Genomic DNA, 26038 nt, shown 5'->3' with positions numbered 1-26038 from the left:
AGCAGATAAAGAGAGATACTTGGGTCAGGATCTTGATTTAGTTTCCAGACACTGTCATTCCGGTGTGTCAGCTATGGGATGGCAGTAATCAATAACATGTTTGTGTATTAGTAAAAATTCTGGACTTTAAAGCTGATGCTGGATAATTGTGAAGTCAAAATGGGAAATTTTTTGTATGACTGTGTAAAACTAGCTATTTTACTGTTGATATCTCATCATCATGAGACAGAACAGTTATATAGAATTATATGTCAGACTGACATGAACAATTTTTTTTTTTTTGAGGCAGAGTCTCGCTCTGTCACCAGGCTGGAGTGCAGCAGCTCGATCTCGGCTCACTGCAACCTCTGCCTCCCAGGTTCAAGTGATTCTCCTGCCTCAGCCTCCCGAGTAGCTGGGATTACAGGCATGCGCCACCACGCCCGGCTAATTTTGTATTTTTAGTAGAGACGGGGTTTTTCCATGTTGGTCAGGCTGGTCTCGAACTGCTGACCTCAGGTGATCCGCCCACGTTGGCCTCCCAAAGTGCTGGGATTACAGGCGTGAGCCACCGCGTCCGGCCCCATATTGAATTTTAAGAGGGTATGCAGAAGCCAACATACAGCTAATTCCTGTCTGTTTCTGAGGAAGCCGTTCCTTCCTCATGCTTGAGATCTCTTTTTGTCAAGCCCTGGGAGGGAGGAGGGAAGGTAGCGGAAGGCTTATTTTCTCCAGGTAGTTACTTCATTCTACCATTTCATCAAAAGTTTTAGGATTTTTCCTAATACAGTGTGCTGGGTTGGGTTTGGTGGGATGTGGCATAGTGAACCTAAAAGAAGCTGCTTTGGATTCTGGCCGAGTTGAATTGAAGTCCAGATTTGGCCATTGACTTAGCTGTGCAACCTTGGCAAGTGACACTTGCTCTGAGCTTCAAGTTCCTTTTCTATATTAGGGGGTATTATGTATCTTGCTGTGTTATTCAGAGGATTATAATTCATGCCTGTGACTGACTGGCACAAGAGATAACAGATGACAGATGAGCAACTGGGACCATCTTTGAGCCCAAAGCATGGTAACAGGCATTGTGGACGACGCAACATAACAACTGACAGAAAGGTACAGAGAGGGAGGTACTCTCTTTAAAAAACTGTGAGAGTCTTATTCTTGGTAAGACTAAAATAGCAGCTAAGTGATCAATGGGAAAGGTGTTTCAGAAAGCATTTTTGTTTAATGCTAAGATCACTTCAGTTTCCAAGGTCATATTAAGAAACATCCAATTTAGAGAAAAAACTCTGTAATAAGTTCAAATACCAAAGCGTAAAGATGAGGTAACACAGTGCCTGTGCTGCATGGTTATACAAATGAAGCAAGAGAAAGGTAGTGATTGCTTCTAAATTCTCACTGAAAATCCGATTTAAAGGTTTATTGCAGTCTAGGTATTTTTAATTTTTCCCTTGATTATCAAGATAGTTGATGCTAATAAGTACTGTTAAAAAACTAAAATGCTTTCGAATATGGAACTTCTTTTAGTTGAGAATTATTAATATGGAAAAGGTGAGTTGGACTGGTACTTCTTGTGCTCTGATTTATTTTTATTTTTATTTTTATTGAGACAGAGTCTCGCTCTGTCACCCAGGCTGGAGTGCAATGGCGCAATCTCGGCTCACTGCAACCTCCACCTCCCGGGTTTAAGCGATTCTCGTTCCTCAGCCTCCTGAGTATCTGGGATTACAAGCATGTGCCACCACACCGGGCTAATTTTTGTATTTTCAATAAAGACCGAGTTTCACCATGTTGGCCAGACTGGTCTTGACCTCCTGATCTCTAGTGATCCACCCACCTCGGCCTCCCCAGGTGCTGGGATTAAAGGGGGGAGCCACCTTGCCGAGTCTCCAATTTGCTTTAGAGGCAATAATGAGATGAACTATCAGGCAACTGGGATCTATTCCAAGTTCTGAGATTTTCTTCTGCCTGGGCTATGTGACCATGAGCAGGTGTTTAACTTCACAGGGCTCAGGCTCTTAACCGACTGAATGAGGTCACCACCTCCTGTCAGGTAGAACGTGTTAAACATTTTGAACTCTTCGGATTAAGGCTAATTGCTACTGGGATTATATTTACTTATAATTAAGCAACTCTAAGCAGATCAGGTGCAAGTTATTAACAAGGAACAGACAAATGCTGTCTAAGGCAAAATTTGCATACAAGGTAATACATGATTATCCCAGTTGTTTACTGTGGAACGTGGGGTCCCATGAGGGAAAACAAAGTACATCTCTTAGCCTTCCAGGTTTTTCCCTATCATGGTATAAAAACTTACTTGAGGCCAGGCACAGTGGCTCATGCCTGTAATCCTAGCGCTTTGGAAGCCGAGGTGCGGGGGGATCTCTTGAGGCCAGGAGTTCAAGACCAACTGGGCAACAGAGCAACACCTTGTTTCTTAAAAAAAAAAAAAAAAACCTACTTAAATATCAATAAGATAAATTCATGTATTCCTATAAAGACACATAACCCTGAAGAAAAGCCAGTCTACCATTTGTTTAGGAGAAACGGTTTTTAGATTCTCTTCTTCTAAAAAGTAATTTGACCTCTTTGCCTCATCCCAAATCCCTGAGATTTTGAAAGAATAAAGCCACCAACTTGGAGCTCTTTCAAAGGATTTATTTGCTACAGAATTGCTTGAGTCCACCAATGAGAAGAACTCAGGATTTCTGTGTTTAAAAGGATTTTGCTTACTGCTTTATTTTTACAAGTGCTGCCATATCCAAAAAGCACTTCTTTTTGCCAGCATTTGGCATGTCAAGAAGAGGTTAGAAAAGTTAGAATCTATAGAATTGATGTCTAAAAATAGGAAAAAAAAAGAATATTTAATCCTCATTTGGATAGCTCCTGAGTTGAAATCACATTCATCTGCAAAATAATTTTTTAGGTCAGAATGCTGTATTTTTAACCACAGATGCTGACCTTGACCTTGACTGGTGAATATTTCCAGGCACCGTATGGATGACAGGACAGATGCCAATCAGTTGGCCAAATCTGATATATGCCCTACCTGGCTTGTGAAAATTTTTAAGTATCTCTTAACCCCAAACCTCCTGGTTCTCTGAAACCGACTGTCTTAATCTGATTCCCAATACTTTTAAAAACAAACAAAATATTCCCTGAAAGATCATACATATAAGTATTTGTTGCCTGTGAATAGATACAGAGAAACCAAGTACAAATGTGCATTAACAATTCAGCGACGTAGCTGTGGATCTCTGGATGGCTATGCAAGCTGTGAGAAAGTCCCCCACTGGCTTTGCACTTGCTGCGCACCAGAGGCGACCATCCAGGCAGCATCAACCTGAAGAGGGGGTGAATCCCAGCAGCTGCTCGATGGGCTTAAACCGCCACTCGTCAGCCTCCAGCTCTTCTACCAAACCAGCTAGTTTTTCCATCCGAGCAACTTGCTGATCTGTAAAGAGTCGAGGAGAGAATACTATACAACAATGTATTACCCATGAGACTGCCACCAGCCACCAAGATGATGACTGGTATAAAAATAATTTCTAGGCCGAGTGCGGTGGATCATGCCTGTAATCCCAGCACTTTGGGAGGACGAGGCGGGCGGATCACGTGGTCAAGAGATCGAGACGATCCTGACCAACATGGTGAAACTTCGCCTCTATAAAAATACAAAAAATTTAGCTGGACGTGGTGGCATGCGCCTGTAGTCCCAGCTACTCGGGAGGCTGAGGCAGGAGAATTGCTTGAACCCTGGAGGCAGAGGTTGCAGTGAACCAAGATTGTCCCACTGCATTCCAGCCTGGTGACAGAAAGTGAGACTCCGTCTCAAAAAAAAAAAAAAGTCAATTTCTAGATGGATTTTTTTCCCCTCAAGATTTTCTCTTTTTTTTTTTGCGGGGGGATGGACTTGCTTTGTTGCCCAGGTTGCAGTGCAATGGTGCCATCTCATCTCACTGCAGCATCCGCCTCCTGGGTTCAAGTGATTCTCCCGCCTCAGCCTCCTAAGTAGCTGGGACTACAGGCATCCACCAGTGCCCGGCTAAGTTTTGTATTTTTGTAGAGATGGGATTTCACCATGTTTGCCAGGCTAGTCTCGAACTCCTGACCTCAGGTGATCTGCCTGCCTGGGCCTCCCAAAGTGCTGGGATTACAGATGTGAGCCACTGCGCCTGACCCTCAAAATTCTCATAATGGGGTCTTATTCTATGCTGGTCAGAAGCTTAATTTTTTTTTTCTTTTTTCTTTTTTTTTGAGACAGAGTTTCACTTTTGTTGCCCAGGCTGGAGTACAATGGCATGATCTCAGCTCACTGCAACCTCTGCCTCCCGAGTCCAAGCGATTCTCCTGCCTCAGCCTCCCGAGTAGCTGGGATTACAGGCATACGCCACCATGCCTGGCTAATTTTGTATTTTTAGCAGAAATGGGGTTTCTCCATGTTGGTCAGGCTGGTCTCAAACTCCCGACCTCAGGTGATCCGCCCGCCTCGGCCTCCCAAAGTGTTGGGATAACAGGCGTGAGCCACTGTGCCCGGCCTATTCTTTTTTTTTTTGAGACGGAGTCTTGCTCTGTTGCCTAGGCTGGAGTGCAGTGACGCGATCTCAGCTCACTGCAAGCTCCGCCTCCCGGGTTCACACCATTCTCCTGCCTCAGCCTCCGGAGTAGCTAGGACTACAGGCACCTGCCACCATGCCCAGCTAATTTTTTTGTATTTTTAGTAGAGACGGGGTTTCACCATGTTAGCCAGAATGGTCTTGATCTCCTAACCTTGTGATCCGCCTGCCTCGGCCTCCCAGAGTGCTGGGATTACAAGCGTGAGCCACAGCGCCTGGCCTTTTTTTTTTTTTAAGTCGGAGTTTCTTCTAATGTTAAAAGTCATTTTAGGCTGGGCATGGTGGCTCATGCCTGTAATCCCAGCACTTTGGGATGCCAAGGCAGGTGGATCACAAGGTCAAGAGATCGAGACCATCCTGGCTAACATGGTGAAACCCCGTCTCTACTAAAAATACAAAAATTAGCTGGGCGTGGTGGTGGGTGCCTGTAGTCCCAGCTATTTGGAGGCTGAGGAAGGAGAATCACTTGAACCCAGGAGGCGAAGGTTGCAGTGAGCCATGATCATGCCATTATATTCCAGCCCAGGAGACAGTGAGAGACTCCATCTCAAAAAATAAAAAAGTCATTTTAAAATAAAATGATCACATTTTCAGGATGTGCCCTATTCTTTTTTTTTTCCAGAGACAGGGTCTCACTCTGTCATGAAGGCTGGAGTATGCCTCCTGGATTCAAGCAATCCTCCCACGCCAGCCTCCCAAGTAGCTGGGACCACAGGCATGTGCCACCACTCTCCACTAATTTTATATGTATATATATATATTTATATATATATATATATATATTTTTTTTTTTTTTTGAGACGGAGTCTCGCTCTGTCGCCCAGGCTGGAGTGCAGTGGCCGGATCTCAGCTCACTGCAAGCTCCGCCTCCCGGGTTCACGCCATTCTCCTGCCTCAGCCTCCAGAGTAGCTGGGACTACAGGCGCCCGCCACCTCGCCCGGCTAGTTTTTTGTATTTTTTTTAGTAGAGACGGGGTTTCACCGGGTTAGCCAGGATGGTCTCGATCTCCTGACCTTGTGATCCGCCCGTCTCGGCCTCCCAAAGTGCTGCGATTACAGGCTTGAGCCACCGCGCCCGGCCATATTTTTTTTTTAGAGATGGGTTCTCACCATGTTGCCCAGGTCAGTCTTGAACTCCTGGGCTCAAGCAGTCCTCTTGCTTCAGCCTCCCAAAATGCTGGGATAAGAGGTGTGAGCTACCGCACCCGGCCCGGATGTGCTCTGTTCTTAAAAAAAGTACGCATCCTCTATGCCATAGTGATTTGTGGACTAAAATCCTAGCGTTAGAGGCAATTACAGCTTTTCCCCCTACATAATGTTTCAATGGAGAAATGGTCTGGTGGGGGAACACAGTTTGTTGATGCAGAAATGAAGGCCTAGTGAGGCTTAATGTAACAGAAAAGGTGTTACCAGGATGTTAGAGTATAGATAGACCAGGAGGTATCATACAAATACTTGGAGATAATGATGGTAACCAGTGGAGGACAACAGTAAAAGGAGGTTTCGGACAGGAGAGGAAAAAGCAACACAAGAGAAGCAGGAAGCACTGACTCCCTAGACAACCAACTTTTTTTTTTTTTTTTTTTTTTTTGAGACGGAGTCTCGCGCTGTGTCACCCAGGCTGGAGTGCAGTGGCGCGATCTCGGCTCACTGCAAGCTCCGCCTCCCAGGTTCAGGCCATTCTCCTGCCTCAGCCTCCGAGTAGCTGGGACTACAGGCGCCCGCCACCACGCCCGGCTAGTTTTTTGTATTTTTAGTAGAGACGGGGTTTCACCATGTTAGCCAGGATGGTCTCGATCTCCTGACCTCGTGATCCGCCCGCCTCGGCCTCCCAAAGTGCTGGGATTACAGGCTTGAGCCACCGCGCCCGGCCTAACAACCAACTTTTTTGTTTTTCAGACAGGGTCTCACTCTGTTGCCTAGGCTAGAGTGCAGTGGTGCGATTCCAGCTCATTGCAGCCTCAACCTCCCGGGCTCAAGTGATCCTCCCACCTCAGCCTCCCAAGTAGCTGGGACTGCAGGTGTGCACCACCATGCTTGACTAATTTTTTTTTTGTAGAGATGTGGTTTCACCATGTTGGCCAGGCTGGTCTCGAACTCCTGACCTCAAGTGAACCACCTGCCTCAGCCTCCCAAACTGCTGGGATTACAGATGTGAGACACTGCACCCGGCCCCAAACTTAAGGCTCAATGTGGACATTATGACCAGATTAAGACCTAGAATGTTCTTAAATTTAGGAAGTCCACTAAAATAGCCTTGCTGAGTTTGGGGGTTTTTGTCACAGCCTCATCCAACCCCCAGCAAATTTATTCTCACAGTCAAGTACACAACACTCATGTGCTTACCATGTTTCACCTGTTTAAGCGTGGATGCCACTTGATAGCTAAAAACAGATTCGCAGAGGAATCTCTCAGAGCCATCTACAAACAAAAGGAGAAAAGGTTTTAATCTGCTGTAAGGGTTTTATGGCTTCTGATAAACCAAGTAAACTTGTTTATTCTTTTCCTTGCTTCTACATTCAGGGTCTAGTTCTCAGTGTTTACAAAGATGGTATCTGTTTCATTTAGAACTAAGACTGTTATAAAAGCTATTTATTCTATACCTAGAATATTAAAATAGTCCCTCTACTTTAGAGTTTAAAAATAGTGTTTAAAAAAACAAAAACAAGAAACCTCAGTCTGATGTCCTGGTCAACACTTCCCTCTTCCCAACCTGAGAGTTCCTTAATATTCTCCTGTATGTCAAGCAAACACTGGCAGCCGACACATTTGGCCATGTGGCTGGCTCCTGTGGTATCAAAATATAAAGGTTCACCAAAACTCCAAATCATTTCCAGTCTAAAAAACAAAGCTGAGGAAAAAACAATTGTTGATTTTTAATATATCAAATTACATCACTCTGATAAACACAGAGCACTGTCGGGAAATGTCATTCTGTGAACGCAAACTGTAACCTTGATTTTCCAACTGAACCAAAACACTGCAATTTGGATGATGATAAGAGTATGGTGCAAGTTCAGAACCTAGCATTGTACTGGTGCCAAGAACTGCCCAATAAGAAGTGGCCAACTCAGTTGCCACAGCACTTGGAAGATGATCATGAAACACAAGCTAGTTCATGTTATTCCTTGTCAGGCAAGAGCTGATACAGCAAAACATATTCTCAAAAACTTACGGCTCATGTAGAAACATTTGATTTTTAAAAGGGTAGCAGAAACCATTCGGGGGATGTACCTTATTGCAAAAATCCTAAAACAAATGGGGAGAGAGGACACAGCTGTCCTTTTTCAGGCAGTACTTCATGTCAGCACTACTAGGCCTCAAGCATTCACCCATCAATCATGGGTTGTTGTGTTGGCAAGGTATTAAGTGGCAAGGAGACAGGACTAACACATTCCGGCCTCATGCTGAGTTTCACACAAGGGAGATCTTATTTCAGAAGTCACAATAACCAATTACAAAAAAAAACAAAAAACAAAAAACTATAGCTACTGTATCCAAAGAGCTTGAATATATAACCAAGAGGGCATCCTTCCAATATTGTCTTCAAAGTGATCAAAAAAAAAAAAAAAAAAAAAAAAGAGAAAAAGAAAAAAATGAAAGTATAATTATTGGGATGTATACTCTTTATATTCTTCAGAAAGAGTGTTACATTCTGTAAATTCAAACTTTTTTTTTTTGAGACCGAGTCTCACTCTATTGCCCAGGCTGGAGTGCAGTGGCACAATCTTGGCTAACTGCAACTTTCACCTCCTGGGTTCAAGCAATTCTCCCTGCCTCAGCTTCCAGAGTAGCTGGGACTACAGGCGCCCGCCACCACGCCTGGCTAATTTTTATATTTTTTAGTAGAGACAGGGTTTCACCATGTTGGCCAGGCTGGTCTCGAACTCCTGACCTCAGGTGATCCGCCTGCATTGGCCTCCCAATGTGCTGGGATTACAGGCATGAGCCACCACGCCCGGCCTTCAAACCTCTTTTAAACATGCTGTGTGATATGGGATATGATCCCATCTTCTCCACCCAGTCCCATTTCTCTGGCTGAATATAAGTCACTTCTGAGCTGCTGATCGCCAAACTGGGCAAATAAATATTTTCATTTTAAATTAACAAAATAATAGCTGGGTGTGGAGGCAGAGATTGCAGTGAACTGAGATGGTGCCACTGCACTTCAGCCTAGGTGACAGAGTGAGAATCCATCTAAAAAAAAAAAAATAGTAACTATTACACTGACAATTCAGTTTAAAGATCTAGACAAGGTAATACATAACTGTTTTTTTTTTTTTTTAGATAAAAGCAATGAACAGCAAATAACTATAAATTCCATGACAAGAAGAGGGACTGTTGAGAACATTTGACACCAATGATGTAATTTATTATAGGTCTTCTGTGTAAATGGTATGTCAGTAGTCATCATCCTATTCATACTCTTGCTTAAAAAGTCCAATTATACTTTATTTTAGAAAGAGGAAAGCATAGCTAGAGTTTACCTCCCAGGTGGTTTGATCCTGAACTTTAGGATTACACACATGGCAGTGGGAATTATGGACTATAAGGATCAGGCCAACATGTATATGGAAGCTCCTGAAGTGCCCCCTCTCACTTACATTTAATCACAGGCACCATTAGGATAAAATGGTTAAGTTGTGATATTTGCATATTTTCCTTGGTAATGAACTTCAAAGCAAAAGGATATAAGCTAAACTTTCAAAAAGGCACCTCTGCATGTCACTCTACCACACCATATGCCTGTGGAACACACTTTTGCTGATTTGCAGCTCCCTATTAACCACAAAGTCCAACTACTTCTTAGCCACCCTATTAGATGTGATATCAGTACCAGTCTAAAGCCTGGAGAGCAGAGTCAGCTGGGGGAAATCTCTTCCATTTAGAAACTGTAATGAAATCCTTTGTAACACAGCAAGTAGCAATACATCAGCTTTCCTCATAAGGGACAAGCAAAGGTTATAAACAGGGAAAAGTTCAGTAAATTACCCAAATCTAACACCATCGCCAACTCCAATAAATTAGGATGGTAACAAATACATTAAAAAGAATATTACCTCACAGTAGGAAATTAGACAATGCCAGATAATTTATACTTCAGTGGCTACAATGTCTCTAAAATACAGCCACTGATGGGCTGAAAGGCAGTCTTTAATGTGCTCAGTAGTAACTGGGTGAGGACAATTTTGGTCAAGGGCAGGAGAATGCTGAAAACTGCTGCTTATGTGAGGTGTCCTCAGACAGCAGAGGCACAAAAAAGTTAATTCACAAGGTTAACTACAGATGATTTGGGTTTACTATCCTAGACTCATGAGGATATAACATCAAGTTGAACCTGCTGAGATTAAAAACAGCATCCATCCTTGATTCCTAACTGGTTTTGTTCCTTACTCTTGACAGGCAACCCTGTGCTCTATTTTCATATTCTTTTCTTTTTTTTTTTTTTTTTTTAATGGAGTCTCGCTCTGTCGCCCAGGCTGGGGGGCAGTGGCATGATCTCAGCTCACTGCAACCTCCGCCTCCTGGGTTCAAGCAATTCTCTCAGCCTCCCGAGTAGCTGGCACTATAGGCGCATGCCATGATGCTTGTTTTTATTTTGGTATTTTTAGTAGAGGCCAGGTTTCACCATATTGGTTAGGCTGGTCTCGAACTCCTGACCTCAGGTGATCCGCCCGCCTCGGCCTCCCAAAGTGCTGGGATTACAGGTGTGAGGCACCATGCCCGGCCTCTATTTTCATATTCTATTAAACTATTACTGGTCAGGTACATGTGTGTTAGATTTATTGTATAATAGAATAGTATCACCTATAAACATGGTAGAAAATGCTTCCAAATCCAACATCCTTACATTAAGAGTACTCTTTTCAATTTAATATTCTTGATTTGACCAAGAATATTAAATGGGTTTAGGGGTTGCTATCTCTACATTATTTTTCACAGTCTTTAAGTGTAAGCAGCTTTAAGATTATCAGTAAAACTTGAAATCTAAGAAACACAATCAAAACTGTGCACTGTGTATTTATACTTACTATAAATGTATCCTACAACAGAGACCCAACACATTTCTCCATGAAGCATATTGAGATGGAATAAAAATGGATAGATCTATAACTCATTAGAACATCAACATTCAGACTAATCTTAGAAGCCTTTCTTCTTCAGTATCTCCACATAATTTGGTGTATACTGACAAAATGCTGATAGCTTTGAGACTGTGGAGGTACCTCCTGTATTAAATTCCTCTTATAGCTAAAATTTAAATGACTTTAATCTTAGAGCTCCATTATTGAATACTGATTCTTCTGCTGCTATAAAACTCATTAAGCAATTTAAATGTCTCCCATTTTTGATTTGTTTTGTGGGAAACTTCCTCAATACTAGATCTCTGCTGCATGTAAATGAAGTCATAATACAGTTTTAGCACCAAATATGGTAACAGGGCCCCAATTGTTCACTACTTCCAACCAGACTCAGTAATACTAACTTGAGTATTTAGTTAACACAATTAAAGAAAATAAAAAGGCAAAGAGAGAAGTATATATATCACTAATTACATATGCTACCTGGTCATCTACCTCACCACTAGTCATAATCCAAACCAATGCTAGGGAGCTCTACGGTCCCAGAGTCCCCCCGTGGTTTCCTGTCACAAATGACTTTGGGCTTAACCCATAACTCTTATTATTATTTCTGATTATTCATCATCCCCAAGGCCAACTACAGTTTGTATCTTTTTTTTTTTTGAGACAAGGTCTCCATCACCCAGGCTGGAGTGCAGTGATGCAATCACAGCTCACTGTAGCCGCCACCTCCCAGGCTCAGGTGAACCTCCCACCTCACCTTCCTAAGTAGCTGGGACTACAGCCACATGCCATCACACTCAGCTAATTTTTGTATTTTTTCTAGAGACAGGATTTCATCATGTTGCCCAGGCTGGTCTCAAACTCCTGGGTTCAAGCAATCTGCCTGCCTCAGCCTCCCAAAGTGCTGGGATTACAGGTGTGAGCCACTATGCCTGGCCGATAGTTTGTATCTTTCTCACAGATATTCCTAGATTAGTTAAAAAATATATTTGTGTAAATTTGAAATATTAAGGCCAGGCACAGTGGCTCATGCCTGTAATCATAGCACTTTGGGAGGCTGGGGTGGGCAGATCACTTGAGGTCAGGAGTTGAAGCCCAGCCGGGGCAACATGGCGAAACTCTGTCTCTACTAAAAATACAAAAAAATTAGCCAGGTGTGGTGGTGGGCACCTGTAATCCCAGCTACTTGGGAGGCTGGGGCAGGAGAATCACTTGAACCTGGGAGGCAGAAGGTGCAGTGAGCCAAGATTGAGCCACTGCACACCAGCCTGGGCAACAGAGCGATACTCCATCTCAACAACAACAACAAAACAACAACAAAAAAATTGCAATACTTAAAGGAAAAAAGATCAATATATAATTAAGCACTAAAATGCTAGAATCAAGTAAATTTTGAATCTTTAATAGGTTATTCCCCAAAGCTTTTTTTTTTTTTTTGAGATAGAGTCTTGCTCTGTTGCCAGGCTGGAGTGCAGTGGCATGTTATCGGCTCACTGCAATCTCTGCCTCCCAGGTTCAAGTGATTCTCCTGCCTCAGCCTCCCGAGTAGCTGGACTACAGGCGTGCGCCACCACATCCAGCTAATTTTTTTTGTATTTTTAGTAGTGATGGGGTTTCACCATGTTAGCCAGGATGGTCTCGACCTCCTGACCTTGTGATCTGCCTGCCTTGGCCTCCCAAAAATGTTGGGATTATAGGCATGAGCCACCGCGCCCGGCCTCCCAGTGCTTTTAAAAAATTTCTTATTATTATTTTTTGAGACACAGTCCCATTCTGTCACCCAGGCTGGAGTGCAGTGGCGTGACCATGGCTCATTGCAACCTTGAACTCCTGGGCTCAAACAATCCTCGTGCCTTGGCTTCCCAAAATACTGAAATTTTAGGTTTGAGCCACCACTTCTGGTCCCAGTGTTTTTCAAAATATGGAAGACTGCCTTCATGAGAAGAGCTTGGATGCTGGTAAAAAATGAACTCCTGAGCTACACCCTAGACTAATTCAGAAGCTCTAAGGTGGGCCCAGAAATATGCATTTTATTTATTTATTTATATATTTTTTTGAGACGGGAGTCTCGCTCTGTCACCCAGGCTGGACTGCAGTGGCACAACATTGGCTCACTGCAACCTCTGCCTTCTGGGTTCAAATGATTCTCCTGCCTCAGCCTCCGGATTAGCTGGGATTACAGGCACCTGCCACCATGCCTGGCTAATTTTTGTATTTTTAATAGAGAAAGGGTTTCACCATGTTGGGCAGGCTGGTCTTGAACTCCTGACCTCAGGTGATCCACCCGCCTCGGCCTCCCAAAGTGCTGGGATTACGGGCGTGAGCTACAGTGCCTGGCCAGAAATGTGCATTTTAAGTAAACTCTTCAGGTGATTTTTATGCCTCCTGGTAAGAATTATTAGTCTAGCTCTTCAAATGACATGGTTACAGCCTGTACCCTGATCTTGGCCAGTCAGTTAGCCAATGATGCTGAACAAGATGGTGAATGATTTGATGCAAATCTGGCTCTGGTGCTAGAAAAACCACACAGCATCATGCTGCAGTGGGTCAGGAGTCATGTTCACATAAAAGGGCACTGTATTAGCTTTTATTCCCTCTTAGAACCTTTCTGACAGGGTGAATCTATCTGTAGATTAATCATACTATAAAAAGACACATCAAACCTACTACCATGGGAGGTAGACAGGTGCCAGGATAAAGCAAACTGGAGTAGGAGGTCGAGAATTCCTGGATTCAATGCTGACTCTGTTTTTTTTTTTTGAGACAGAGTCTCGCTCTGTCACCCAGGCTGGAGTGCAGTGGCTCGGTCTTGACTCACTGCATGCTCTGCCTTCCGGGTTCACGCCATTTTCCTGCCTCAGCCTCCCGAGTAGCTGGGACTACAGGCGCCCGCCACCACGCCCAGCTAATTTTTTTTTTTTGTATTTTTTAGTAGAGACGGGGTTTCACCGTGTTAGCCAGGATGGTCTTGATCTCCTGACCTCGTGATCCGCCCGCCTCGGCCTCCCAAAGTGCTGGGATTACAGGCGTGAGCCATCGTGCCCGGCCAACTCTTTTTTTTGAGACAGAGTCTCATTTTGTTGCCCAGGCTGGAGTGCAGTGGCATGACCTCGGCACATGGCAACTTCTACTGTTCGAGTGATTCTCCTGTCTCAGCCTTTCCAGTAGCTGGGATTACAGGCGCCTAGCACCATGCTCGGCTAATTTTTGTATTTTTAGTAGAGATGGGGTTTCACCATGTTGGCCAGGCTGGTCTCAAACTCCTGGCCTCAAGTGATCCGCCTGCCTCGGCCTCCCAAAGTGCTGGAATAACACGGATAAGCCACGGTGCCCAGCCCTACCTCTGCCTTTAACCTGGTCAAATCACTTAACTTTTCTGGATCTAAATAACTTTAGATGACTTCCTTGATTTCCAAAGTCCTTTTCAGCTCCAACATTCTGATTCTGGAGCAAGACTGTTTTTAAATATATTATTTTGAGATGGGGACAAGAGATGAAATGTAGAGCTGAAATCAGGGCAAACTCATCTTTAATCCACTTAATAGCTTCTTCACAATTAATATTCATTGCAGGTCTGAATCCAATTATTCAGAAAGCAGCATGAGATCACCTTCTAACATCTCGCCAGCTCCTTTGGGGTAGGTGAAAAGGGCTTTCCGTGGTGGGGCAAGGTCTGAGACACTGAAACCAGATCCAGTGACAGAACTTCCACTGACCCCACCAGCTGAGGAGGATGATGATGAAGCAGCCATTTCCTCTCTAGCAGAGTTCTTACTTCACTACAGAGAAAGAAAAACAGCAATTGGCAAGTTTATGGAAGTGAGAGTGACAACATTTCATTCGAGCTGCCGTAAGGGTCAGCATGCATTTTTATAAAGAGTTAGTTTTTTTTTTTTTTTTTGAGACGGAGTCTCGCTCTGTCGCCCAGGCTGGAGTGCAGTGGCCGGATCTCTGCTCACTGCAAGCTCCGCCTCCTGGGTTCACGCCATTCTCCTGCCTCAGCCTTCCGAGTAGCTGGGACTACAGGCGCCCGCCACCGTGCCCGGCTAGTTTTTTTGTATTTTTTAGTAGAGACGGGGTTTCACCGTGTTAGCCAGGATGGTCTCGATCTCCTGACCTCGTGATCCGCCCGTCTCGGCCTCCCAAAGTGCTGGGATTACAGGCTTGAGCCACCGCGCCCGGCCAGCATGCATTTTATAAAGAGTTAGCTCCCCGTTTTTCTATCCTCTCTACTTTCATGATATTTTATTGATGTCTCAGGCCAAAATATCAGTCAGGTTTTGAATTGAAAATAAGCTTAAGAATAGTATATCTACTTAAAACATGAATTCCTACCATTAGCAAACTGTTTATGTCAACTGAGATTGACTGTGGGTGATTCATGAGTCATGAAGGGGTGATATGGCAGTGCCAAGGCAGAAATTTGACTGAGGAAATAAGTTATATGAGGATAAAAGCATCACACTTCACAGGACAGTTTGTCTTGGATACATCCTGATCAAGCCACATAAATAAATTATAATATTTTCCAAATAAAATTCCAGAGTAACACTGTGTTCTGTTCCCAGGGAAGGGGAACTAGTTAGGAAATACCTATTGGCCTTCTCATTAAAAATTAACTTTTGGCCAGGCACGATGGCTCACGCTTGTAGTCCCAGCACTTTGGGAGGTGGAGGCAGATAGATCACCTGAGGTCAGGAGTTCAAGACCAGCCTGGCCAACATGACGAAACCCTGTCTCTACTAAAAATACAAAAAAAAATTAGCCAGGCGTGGTGGTGGGCGCCTCTCATCCCAGCTACGCGGGAGGCTGATGCAAGAGAATCGCTTGAACCCGGGAGGCAGAGGTTGCAGTGAGCCTGGGTGACAGAACAGGACTCTCTCTCAAAAAAAAAAATTAACCTTTTCATTCAAATGTAATACCCAAACTTATCACTTGGTGGCGTCCCAAAACCGGAACAAAAAGTTCAGGAAACAATCTTGGAAATCATGGCCTATTATGAACAGAGCACCTGTGAGTGTTTAACCTTATTTCATATCAAAAAATGCTAATGTTATAGAGAAAACTGTCCTGAATACATGACACCCTACTAAAGTTCAAAACAAAACAAAACAAAAAAAAAAAAATAAAGTTCAAAACAAACACTCTCTTTGCCACAGAAGCTTACACGACTTTAACAAAAATTCTAAAAAGTGTATATGGTATTTTATTTCTTTTTTTTTTTTTTTTTTGAGACACAGTCTCACTCTTGTCACCCATAATAGAGTGGCACGATAGCAGCTCACTGCAACCTCTACCTCCTAGGTTCAAGTGATTCTCCTGTCTCAGCCTCCCAAGTAGCTGGAATTACAGGCATGAGCCACCGTGCCCAGCTAATTTTTGTAGTTTTAGCAGACACGGGGCTTCACCACATTGGCCATGCTGGTCTCGAACTCCTAACCTCAGGTGATCTACCTGCCTTGGCCTCCCAAAGTGCTGGGATTACGGACATAAGCCACTGCATCTGGCCTCTTTCTATTTTTTTTTTTTACAACAGAGACGAGGTCTTGCTATGTTGCCCAGTCTGGTGTGTATATATGTATGTACGTATGTATTTATTTACGGAGTCTCACCTGTCGGCAGGCTGGAGTGCAATGGCGTGTTCTCTGCTCACTGCAACCTCTGCCTCCCAGGTTCAAGCGATTCTCCTGCCTCAGCCTCCTGAGTAGCTGAGACTACAGGCGCCGCCACCAAGCCCAGCTAATTTTTGTATTTTTAGTTGAGATGGGGTTTCACCATGTTGGCCAGGATGGTCTCCATCTCTTGACCTCGTGATCTGCCCGCCTCGGCTTCCCAAAGTGCTGGGATTACAGGCATGAACCATCGTGCCCAGTCAGTCTGGTCTTTAACTCCTGGTCTCAAGTGATCCTCCCACCTTGGCTTCCCAAAGTCTCACTGCGCTCAGCTCTCTAAAAAGTGTATACAGTATTTTTTTTTTTTTTTTGAGATGGAGTCTTGCTCTGTCGCCCAGGCTGGAGTGCGGTGGCGCGATCTCAGCTCACTGCAAGCTCCGCCTCCCGGGTTTACGCCATTCTCCTGCCTCAGCCTCCCGAGTAGCTGGGACTACAGGCGCCGCCACCTCGCCCGGCTAATTTGTTATATTTTTAGTAGAGACGGGGTTTCACCATGTTAGCCAGGATGGTCTCGATCTCCTGACCTCGTGATCCACCCGTCTCGGCCTCCCAAAGTGCTGGGATTACAGGCTTGAGCCACCGCGCCCGGCCAGTATACAGTATTTTTTAAAGAAAAAATGGCCAGGTGCGGTTGCTCACACCTGTAATCCCAGCACTTTGGGAGGCTGAGGTGGGTAGATCACGAGGTCAGGAGTTTGAGACCAGCCTGGCCAACACAGTGAAACCCCATTTCTACTAAAAATACAAAAATTAGCTGGTCATGGTGGTGCGCGCCTGTAATCCCAGCTACTCAGGAGGCTGAGGCAGGAGAATTGCTTGAACCCGGGAGGCGGTGGTTGCAGAGAGCCAAGACTGCACCATTGCACTCCAGCCTGGGTAATAGAGTGAGACTCCATCTCAAAACAAACAAACAAACAAAAAAATTAGCCGGTTGTGGTGGTGGGCGCCTGTAGCCTCAGCTACTCAGCAGACTGAGGCAGGAGAATCACTTGAACCTGGGAGATGGAGGTTGCAGTAAGCTGAGATCACTCCATTGCACTCCAGCCTGTGTGACAGAGCAGACTCTGTCTCAAAAAAAAAAAAAAAGGTTTAGTGCCACGCTGTCTAATAGAACTTTCTGCCATGATGGAAATGTTCCAGTGTTCTATTTCTGCACTGCACAATATGGTAGCCACTAGCTTCATGTTGCACCTATAAACTGGTATGACTGAAGAACTGTATTTTAAATTTTATTTAATATTAATTAAAATTTAAGTAGTCACATGTGGCTATTGGCTGCTGTAATGGATAAAGTTCTAGTATTTAGATTAAAAATAACTTTAAGGCCGGGCGCGGTGGCTCAAGCCTGTAATCCCAGCACTTTGCGAGGCCGAGATGGGCGGATCACGAGGTCAGGAGATCGAGACCATCCTGGCTAACACGGTGAAACCCCGTCTCTACTAAAAATACAAAAAACTAGCCGGGCGAGGTGGCAGGCGCCTGTAGTCCCAGCTACTCGGGAGGCTGAGGCAGGAGAATGGCGTGAACCCGGGAGGCGGAGCTTGCAGTGAGCTGAGATCCGGCCACTGTACTCCAGCCTGGGCGGCAGAGCAAGACTCCGTCTCAAAAAAAAAAAAAAAAAACTTTATATTGATTTGTACACTTGAAAATGGCTAGTGGTTAATTTTATGTTATGTGAATTTTAACCCAATTAGAAGAAAGGACTTCAAAAAGGATTGTAGGCTGGTGGCTAATGCCTATAATGCCAGTACTTTGGGAGGCTGAGGCGGGCAGATCACCTGAGGTCAGGAGTTCAAGAACAGCCTGGTCAACATGACGAAACTCCATCTCTACTAAAATACAAAAATGAGCTGGGCATGGTGGCAGGTGCCTGTCATTCCAGCTACTTGGGAGGCTGAGGTAGGAGAATAGCTTGAACTCAGGAGATGGAGGTTGCAGTGAGCCGAGATGGTGCCATTGCATTCCAGCTTGGGCCACTAGAGCAAAACTCCATCTCAGGGAGCGGGGGTGGGGAGGAGGAAAATGGACTGTAAATGAATTTTTCTCTATAATGGTCAGACAGAATTTTAGCTGAGCTGTTTTTTTTTTGGCCAGTCAGGTGAAGCAGTGGGAGTGGAAAAGGAACAAAGAAATCTGTAACTGGTGGTGATCAGTTAGTGGAAACACCACTGTACCTAGACCAGACTGAATTTTTTTCTTTCTTTCTTTTTTTTTTTTTTACTAGTTGCAAAATGAACATATTTATTATAAAAAAGTTGAAACCTATTGTTTTGAGGCAAGCTCTCACTCTGTCACCCAGGCTGAAGTGCAGTGGTGTGATCATGGCTATTGCAGCCTCAATCTCCTGCGCTCAAGCAATCCTCCAACCTCTCAACCTCCCAAGTCGCTGGGACCACAGGTGCATTCCACCATGCTCAGCTATTTTTTTTTTTACTTTTAGTAGAGACAACTTCTCACCATGTTGCCCCCAGGCTGGTAGAGATCTCCTGGGCTCAAGCAATTTTCCCACCTTGGCCTCCTAAACTGTTGAGATTACAGGTGTGAGCCACTATGCCTAGCTGAAACTTATGTTTTTTTCTTTTCTTTTGAGACAGAGTTTCCCTCTTGTTGCCCAGGCTGGAGTGCAGTGCCGCAATCTCGGCTCACCGCAACTTCTGCCTCCCGGGTTCAAGCAATTCTCCTGCCTCAGCTTCCCAAGTAGCTGGGATTACGAGCATGTGCCACCATGCCCAGCTAATTTTGTATTTTTAGTAGAGATGGGGTTTATCCATGTTGGTCAGGCTGGTCTTGAACTCCCGACCTCAGGTGATCCACCTGCCTTGGCCTCCCAAAGTGCTGGGATTACAGGCGTGAGCCACCGCACCTGGCCATGTTTTTTGAAAATAGAAAAAAGTGGCCGGGCGCGGTGGCTCACGCCTGTAATCCCAGCACTTTGGGAGGCCGAGGCTGGCGGATCACGAGGTCAGGAGATCGAGACCATCCTGGCTAACACGGTGAAACCCCGTCTCTACTAAAATACAAAAAAAATTAGCCGGGCGAGGTGGCAGGCGCCTGTACTCCCAGCTACTCGGGAGGCTGAGGCAGGAGAATGGCGTGAACCCGGGAGGCGGGGCTTGCAGTGAGCTGAGATCCAGCCACTGCACTCCAGCCTGGGCAACAGAGCCAGACTCCGTCTCAAAAAAAAAAAAGAAAATAGAAAAAAGTGAGGAAATGAAATACAAATATAAAATTTATATACATAAAATCCAGTTTCCTAGTAAGGAAAATGATATAGTATGTCTTGAAACACTGGCTGTTCTGTTTGCTTAATTTTGTGATGAAGATTTAAGGTTGTTAGAGAAGCAGAGCTTGGTTTCTGACTTCATTACATGTCTATAAGTAACACTGATTAATAGTGAAGTGGGAACCCGGAACAACGGTAGAACAGCTATTATAACAAGACTGTCAGCAAAAATGCAAATTGATTAATGACATTTTATTTTATTTTATTTTTTTGGAGACAGAGTTTCACTATGTTTCCCAGGCTGGAATGCAGTGGCACGATCTTGGTTAACTCCAGCCTTGACCTCCTGGGTACAAGTTATCCTCTCACCTCAGTCTCGCAAGTAGCTGGGACTACAGGCACGTGCCACCAAACTCCACTAATTTTGTTTATTTTTTGTGGAGATAAAGTCTCACTATGTTGCTCAGGCTGGTCTCCAATTCCTGAGCTCAAGTGATTCTCCCACCTGAGCCTCTCAAAGTGCTGGGATTACAGGCCTGAGCCACTCTGCTCAGCCGACATTTTCAATCTTGTTATTAGATCACTCTTCCTTTTTTCTCTGAGCTCTGATAACTTTTCAAATTGTACTCATATCCACAGAGGCAACAACTTTTGGAGTTAGATTAATATCCAATCTTCCAGAATACACTGGGTCAAAATATAGCCTGACAAGTTTTTGAATTGTTTTTGAATTTAAGCAGTAAGGGATCAGGACCAAATCTCTAAGTGAATACCTGGTGGGATTCAAATAAAGTATACAGACAACTTAGCCACCTTTTGGAGAGTAGCTCAGTCTTTATTTCCCATCAGTTCAGAGTAGAACCCACGGTGAACTGTTTATATATCTCACCTAAGATTTAAAACTCTATTTTTCCTACACCCTGATAAATGCTCTATTCAGTTGCAAATGCTTTGTACTTTATATTTTGAAGTCAGGTGCTCAGCAGAGCACCCAAGCAACTGCCAGAGTGAGGACAGCTTCTAAAGGTAGCCACAGTGTGACTTCTAAGCTGAATATAATCAAAGGAATTCCCTTTCATCCTGTTTTCTTTCAAACTCTCAGAACTTCTATCGTTCCATACACAAAACAGCCAGAGTTAAAAACTGGAGCACAGAATCAGCACAAAGCTAACTTTAAATAAGCAGTTTTCTGCTGAGGTGGAAGGATAAACCTAAATAATTTCTAGCTCTAAAGATTTCAGTTAAATTTTGAACGCTACCAGCAAGTGGTAAATGAGAGTAAAGCAAAACTAATAAACTCTAGGTTGTAACTGCTCTCAGGGCAGGCATTAACTGATCACCAGAACCAAACATAACACCTGGTCTATGGTAAGGAAGTAGCTGTTCATTTCAGTAAATGTTTGCTGAGTGAATTAAATATTTCACAGAAACCACAGATTCCTTAAAAGTCATCTAACCCAACTTCCTCATTTTATACACGAAAAAATAAAACTGAGGTGTAGAGACAATTTTAGCTTATCTGCCGTGACATTCTGAAGCAATGGCTTGTTGGCATGTCATTTGTCATGTGCAAGGTAAAGCAGCATAGTGGGTAAGATTATGAAGCCTCTCTGACTTCTGGTTTTGCTACTTACTTGCTGCAAGACTGTGGACAAATCATTTCACCCATTTATACCTAGTGTTCCATTATTGGAACGCTAAGCATGTGGGAGTTATTTATATCGTACTGCTCAAGGTCACTGCCAAGGTCTGATGGCAAAAATGTAAAAAATTGCAACTTCTGTTTTTTTGTTTTTTGTTTTTTTTGAGATGGAGTTTCGCTCTTGTTGCCCAGGCTGGAGTGCAACAGCACGATCTTGGCTCACGGCAACCTCCGCGTCCGCCTCCCACTCTGGGATCTTTTTGTTCCTTGGTTGTCTTATCTGCAAAACGGGAAACAGGTTGAGTACCCTTCATCCCAAATGCTTGGGACTGGAGGTATTTTGGATTTCGGATTTTTTCCCAGGTTTTGGGATATTTGCATTATACGTAACGATTAAGCCTCCCAAATCCGAAAATCTAAAATTCAAAATGCTCCAAAAAGCACTTCCTTTGACCATCCCGTCAGTGCTCAAAAGTTTTAAATTTTGGAGGATTTTGGATTTCTAGATTAAGGATACTCAACCTGTAATAACATCACCTACCTCACACAGGTGTGACAAAGATTAATTAATACACGTAAAACACTTGGAACGGTTACAGGCTTAGTAAACACTTCATAAATCTTGGCTGTTCAAAATCATTAACGGAGAGTTACTCCTGAGTGTTTTTCTTATGCAGATCCCAGTTTTTCATACTTACTATGAAAAAACCTCATGGAAAAAGTCTTAATTCTCTCCATCTAACAGAGTTAGCAAGCTCCCAGAGGGGAAAGAATCTGCTCAGGAGGAGGGCCAATACCTTCTATTAAGCACTTTACACTTTCATTTTTATTTATTTATTTTTTTTGAGACGGAGTCTCGCTCTATTAAGTGCTTCTATTAAGCACTCCAGGCTGGAGTGCAGTGGTGCGATCTCGGCTCACTGCAAGCTCTGCTTCCCGGGTTCACGCCATTCTCCCGTCTCAGCCTCCCGAGTTGCTGGGACTACAGGCGCCCGCCACCACTCCCGGCTAATTTTTTGTATTGTTTTTAGTAGAAACGGGGTTTCACCATGTTAGCCAGGATAATCTTGATCTCCCGAACTCGTGATCCGGCCCGCCTCGGCCTCCCAAAGTGCTGGGATTACAGGTGTGAGCCACTGCGCCCGGCCTACACTTTCATTTTAAGGTTCATGATCTTAAGAAACATCCTGCCACCTTCGAAGTCTTTCTACCCTCAATGCCGAGCACAGAACCTGGGTCACAGTGTTTCCACAGTGCTTCCTGAGCATTTCGGATGAATGAATGAAGAACAAATGACAGAACGCAGGGCTCAGCAAAGGTTATGCAGGAGATAGACAAGCGTGGTGTCATCAGTATTGGTTCATTACGGATTTTTTTCTCATTGTGCAGATCTATTCGTACAACTCTATTTTCAACTAGTCTGCGAGGCCCACCGGAGGTGCTCAGTAATGTTCTGTTGAACAAATACTGATGAAGTATCCTGGGATTTGGCCCTGTCAGGGGAAGTTGGGGCTGACAGTGGAGATCCTCACAGGAGAGTAACGATGCTTTGTGGACAGATTGCTGTGTCCGAGCTAAGATGCTTAAACATTTACTTCATGTACGGCAGGGATGACCTCGCATTCATAGTTTTTTTTTTTTGAGACGGAGTCTCCCTCTGTCGCCCAGGCCAGAATGCAGTGGCACAATCTCGGCTCACTGCAAGCTCCGCCTCCCGGGTTCACGCCATTCTCCTGCCTCAGCCTCCCCAGTAGCTGGGACTACAGGCGCCTGCCACCACGCCCAGCTAATTTTGTTTTGTATTTAACACGGTGAAACCCCGTGTTAGCCAGTATGACCTCGATCTCCTGACCTCGTGATCCGCCAGCCTCGGCCTCCCAAAGTGCTGGGATTACAGGCGTGGGCCACCGCGCCCGGCCTTCATAGTTTTACGAATATAAATTCCTTTCCTTTCTAACAGACATATGCCTATTTTCTTAAAAAGAGTAATTCCTTAAAAGTTCCTACCCTAGTACAAAGGCAAATCATTACAAGCAATCATTAAATTCCATCATCAAAAAATCGTTCCACTTCAAAACAGCTGGATTACAACCCAAACCAAACAGACGCCGCAGCTGTAACCGGGGGTGGGGTGGGCGTGGAGAGAGAGTGGCCAGAGAGGGGAGCTGTCAGAACACCACCGGCTCCCAAGCTAACTCCTAGCCACATTTCCCACCCAGCTGGGTCCACAGGAAACGACGCCATCGGCGCTGTCCCACTGCGCAGGCGCCACCCCTTGGCCCGCATGCGCACTCAGTCAAACCCGGCCTGGGAAAATTTCCTGTCGCACGTCTGCTACAGCAGTCTCCTGTTTCTCCTCCTACCTTCTCCATTTTTCTAGTCCCTGCAGGTAGGATCCTAGGGGTTAACTCCCTTTTCACCAAGCTCCCGAGGGCCCTTCAGCCCTCGGCCTCTTACCTCAGCGGCTTTAGCACTTTCCCCTACAGCCCCGCCCCCAGGACCAGCCGGAGCGGTCACGCTCACCACGACGAGGACGGCGGCGTGCTCGCGCCTCCACGAAGGGGCCCGCGGCGAAGGCGGCGTGCGCGCGCCCGTGCCGTGGTGGGCGTGGCCGGGGCGGAGACGCTAGGTGGGGAGCCGAGAACGCGCTCGTGGAGAGGAATTCCGGTTCCTTTGCCTCCTCGCCCTACCTTGGTTTACCTGCAGCCGCCTAGTCCTCCTCTGCTCCTTCTCTTTGATGATTCGGGGTCTCGGCTTCCCTCACGATATTGCAGAAAGACACGGCTTTCCTCTTCCTCTCCAAACCACCTCGAAGCAGGGTTAAGTTGGTTATTCCCGCCTTTCCTTCCGAGCAGTCTCGTAGCGCAGGGCCATGTAGGACAGGTAGATGCTGCGTTTGCTGTCTCCGCGACGACTACCTGTTTTTCCGGAGCTCTTGTTCTGAGGGCCCGACTTTCACCTTAGTCTGCTTTTGTGGGGAACTTTTTTTTTTTTTTAGCTTTCGCCTTGAAAGTGTTTTTTCATTGAGAACTTTAGAGGCCTCAGGGAATAGACCACTGGGTTGTGATGTCATCGACTATTGCTAATGATGTGCTCTTTTCCTCTATCCATGTCGGTTTACCTTCTATGTTGTTATTTCTCACAAAACCTCTTCTTGGTTCTGTAAGCACACAAATAATCAATTATTATTTTATTTTATTTATTTTTTTGAGACGAAGTCTCGCTCTGTCACCCAGGCTGGAGTGCAGTGGCGCGATCTCAGCTCACTGCAACCTCCGCCTCTCAGGCTTAAGCGATTCTCGTGCCACATCAGCCTTCCGAGTAGCTGGGATTACAGGCGCCCGCCACCAAGCCCGGCTACTTTTTGTATTTTCAGTAGAGACGGGTTTCACCATCTTGGCCAGGCTGGTGTTGAACTCCTGACCTCAGATGATCCACCCACCTCGGCCTCCCAAAGTGCTGGGATTACAGACGTGAGCCACCGCGTCCACGTTGGCTTGAGCGTTAGTGTATTTAGTAAGGATCAACTTGTTTTCTTTGGAACTCTTCAGTATTTTGGGCTTCAAGACTAAGCTGTACGTGGTAGGAATACTGGCTGAATTTAACTTCAGCTAGCCTATAAGGAACCTTTGTTTCCTAAATTATTGGATCCATTAAGTGGTGTGACCAGAAGCTTGGCTTCTCAGTGAGTGATGTGCATTTTGTTGGGCAGTGGCCTGTAGAAACTGGATTCCTCCCCTCAGCAGTATATTGGTCTGAGAACCATATTGGTTAAGTTGTTATTAATTTACTGCTTTGACAGGCAACTGGAACTGATTGTTTTGTGTGAATTTCTAGCACCTCTGAAAGTACTTACGGGCTTTTTTTTTTCTGGATGGTTAAGTGTATTAAATATCCCTCATTGTCTTTCTCTTGCTAGATAGAGTTTGCTGGGCGCAGTGGCTTACTCCTGTAATCCCAGCACTTTGGGAGGCTGAGGCTGGTGGATCACCTGAGGCCAGGAGTTCCAGATCAGCCTGGCCAAAATGACGAAACCCAGTCTCTACTAAAAATAACAAAAAAGTAGCCGGGGGTGGTGGCGGATGCCTGCAGTTCCAGCAACTTGGAAGGCTGAGGCAGGAGAATCACTTGAACCCGGGAGGCAGAGGTTACAGTGAGCAGAGATTGTGTCATTGCATTCCAGCCTGGGGGACAAGAGCGAGACACCGTCTCAAAAAAAAAAAGATACTGTGCAAATGGTTAGATAACCACTGAAGTTCGCATTTTACTTATTAGGTTAAAGTAATAAAGAGAGCTTTATTCTCTCTTTCTAAGGCTGCCTTTTATTTTTAATCTCTTTTTTTTTGAGAAACAGGGTGTCGCCATGTTGCCCAGGCTGGTTTCAAACTCTTGGGCTCAAGCAGTCCTCCTTCCTCAGCCTCCCAAAGTGCTGGGAGTACAGGTGTAAGCCACCATGCCCGGCCCTTTTCTCTTTTTCTTTCTTTTTTTTTAAGACGGAGTTGCGCTCTGTTGCCCAGGCTGGAGTGCAGCGGTGCGATCGCGGCTCACTGCAACCTCCGCCTCCCGGGTTCAAGAGATTCTCCTGCCTCACCCTCCTGAGTACCTGGGATTACAGGCACGTGACACCATGCCCAGCTAATTTTTGTATTTGTAGTAGAAACGGGGTTTCACCCTGTTGGTCAGGCTGGTCTTGAACTCCTGACCTGGTGATCCGCCCACCTCGGCCTACCAAAGTGCTGGAATTACAGGTGTGAGCCACCGTACCTGGTCCTCTTTTTCTTTTCTTAGAGGCGAGGCCTCACTATGTTCACAAGGCT

At 45.0% G+C, this 26038-nt stretch overlaps 2 protein-coding genes across 7 annotated transcripts in view; one reads left to right on the top strand and one right to left on the bottom strand.

Moving 5' to 3' along the window:
* Nucleotides 1-2619: 2619 nt before the first annotated feature.
* ANAPC16 (anaphase promoting complex subunit 16) lies at nucleotides 2620-23832 on the bottom strand. 3 transcript variants are annotated; one of them, XM_017962956.3, is made up of 5 exons: nucleotides 23679-23784; nucleotides 21214-21501; nucleotides 14295-14463; nucleotides 6945-7019; nucleotides 2620-3436 (listed from the first exon to the last, which is right to left on the bottom strand). In XM_017962956.3, the coding sequence occupies exons 3-5, from the start codon at nucleotides 14434-14436 to the stop codon at nucleotides 3321-3323; spliced, it is 333 nt and encodes a 110-aa protein (XP_017818445.2). In that variant the 5' UTR covers nucleotides 14437-14463; nucleotides 21214-21501; nucleotides 23679-23784; the 3' UTR covers nucleotides 2620-3320. The 3 variants fall into 3 exon arrangements, with proteins under 3 accessions (XP_017818445.2, XP_003903847.2, XP_003903846.2); XM_003903798.5 differs by lacking the exon at nucleotides 21214-21501 and having other exon boundaries at nucleotides 23745-23832; XM_003903797.4 differs by lacking the exon at nucleotides 21214-21501 and having other exon boundaries at nucleotides 23679-23811.
* The window catches only part of ASCC1 (activating signal cointegrator 1 complex subunit 1), a 120067-nt gene continuing 117404 nt past the window's right edge, over nucleotides 23376-26038 (top strand). For 2 of the 4 annotated variants that reach the window (XM_021943379.2, XM_009214717.4), the window contains exon 1: nucleotides 23376-23610. The gene's annotated coding sequence lies outside the window, so the exon portion shown is untranslated. Of the gene's footprint in view, nucleotides 23611-23860; nucleotides 24041-26038 lie in introns of those variants that run through there. The other 2 variants (XM_031652263.1, XM_009214719.4) reach the window with 1 other exon arrangement.

The sequence above is a fragment of the Papio anubis genome, chromosome 11, assembly GCF_008728515.1.
Source record: "Papio anubis isolate 15944 chromosome 11, Panubis1.0, whole genome shotgun sequence".
Lineage (NCBI taxonomy): Eukaryota > Metazoa > Chordata > Mammalia > Primates > Cercopithecidae > Papio > Papio anubis.
The sequence above is the reverse complement of the archived record's forward strand: the minus strand, read 5'-3'. Positions and strand labels throughout refer to the sequence as shown.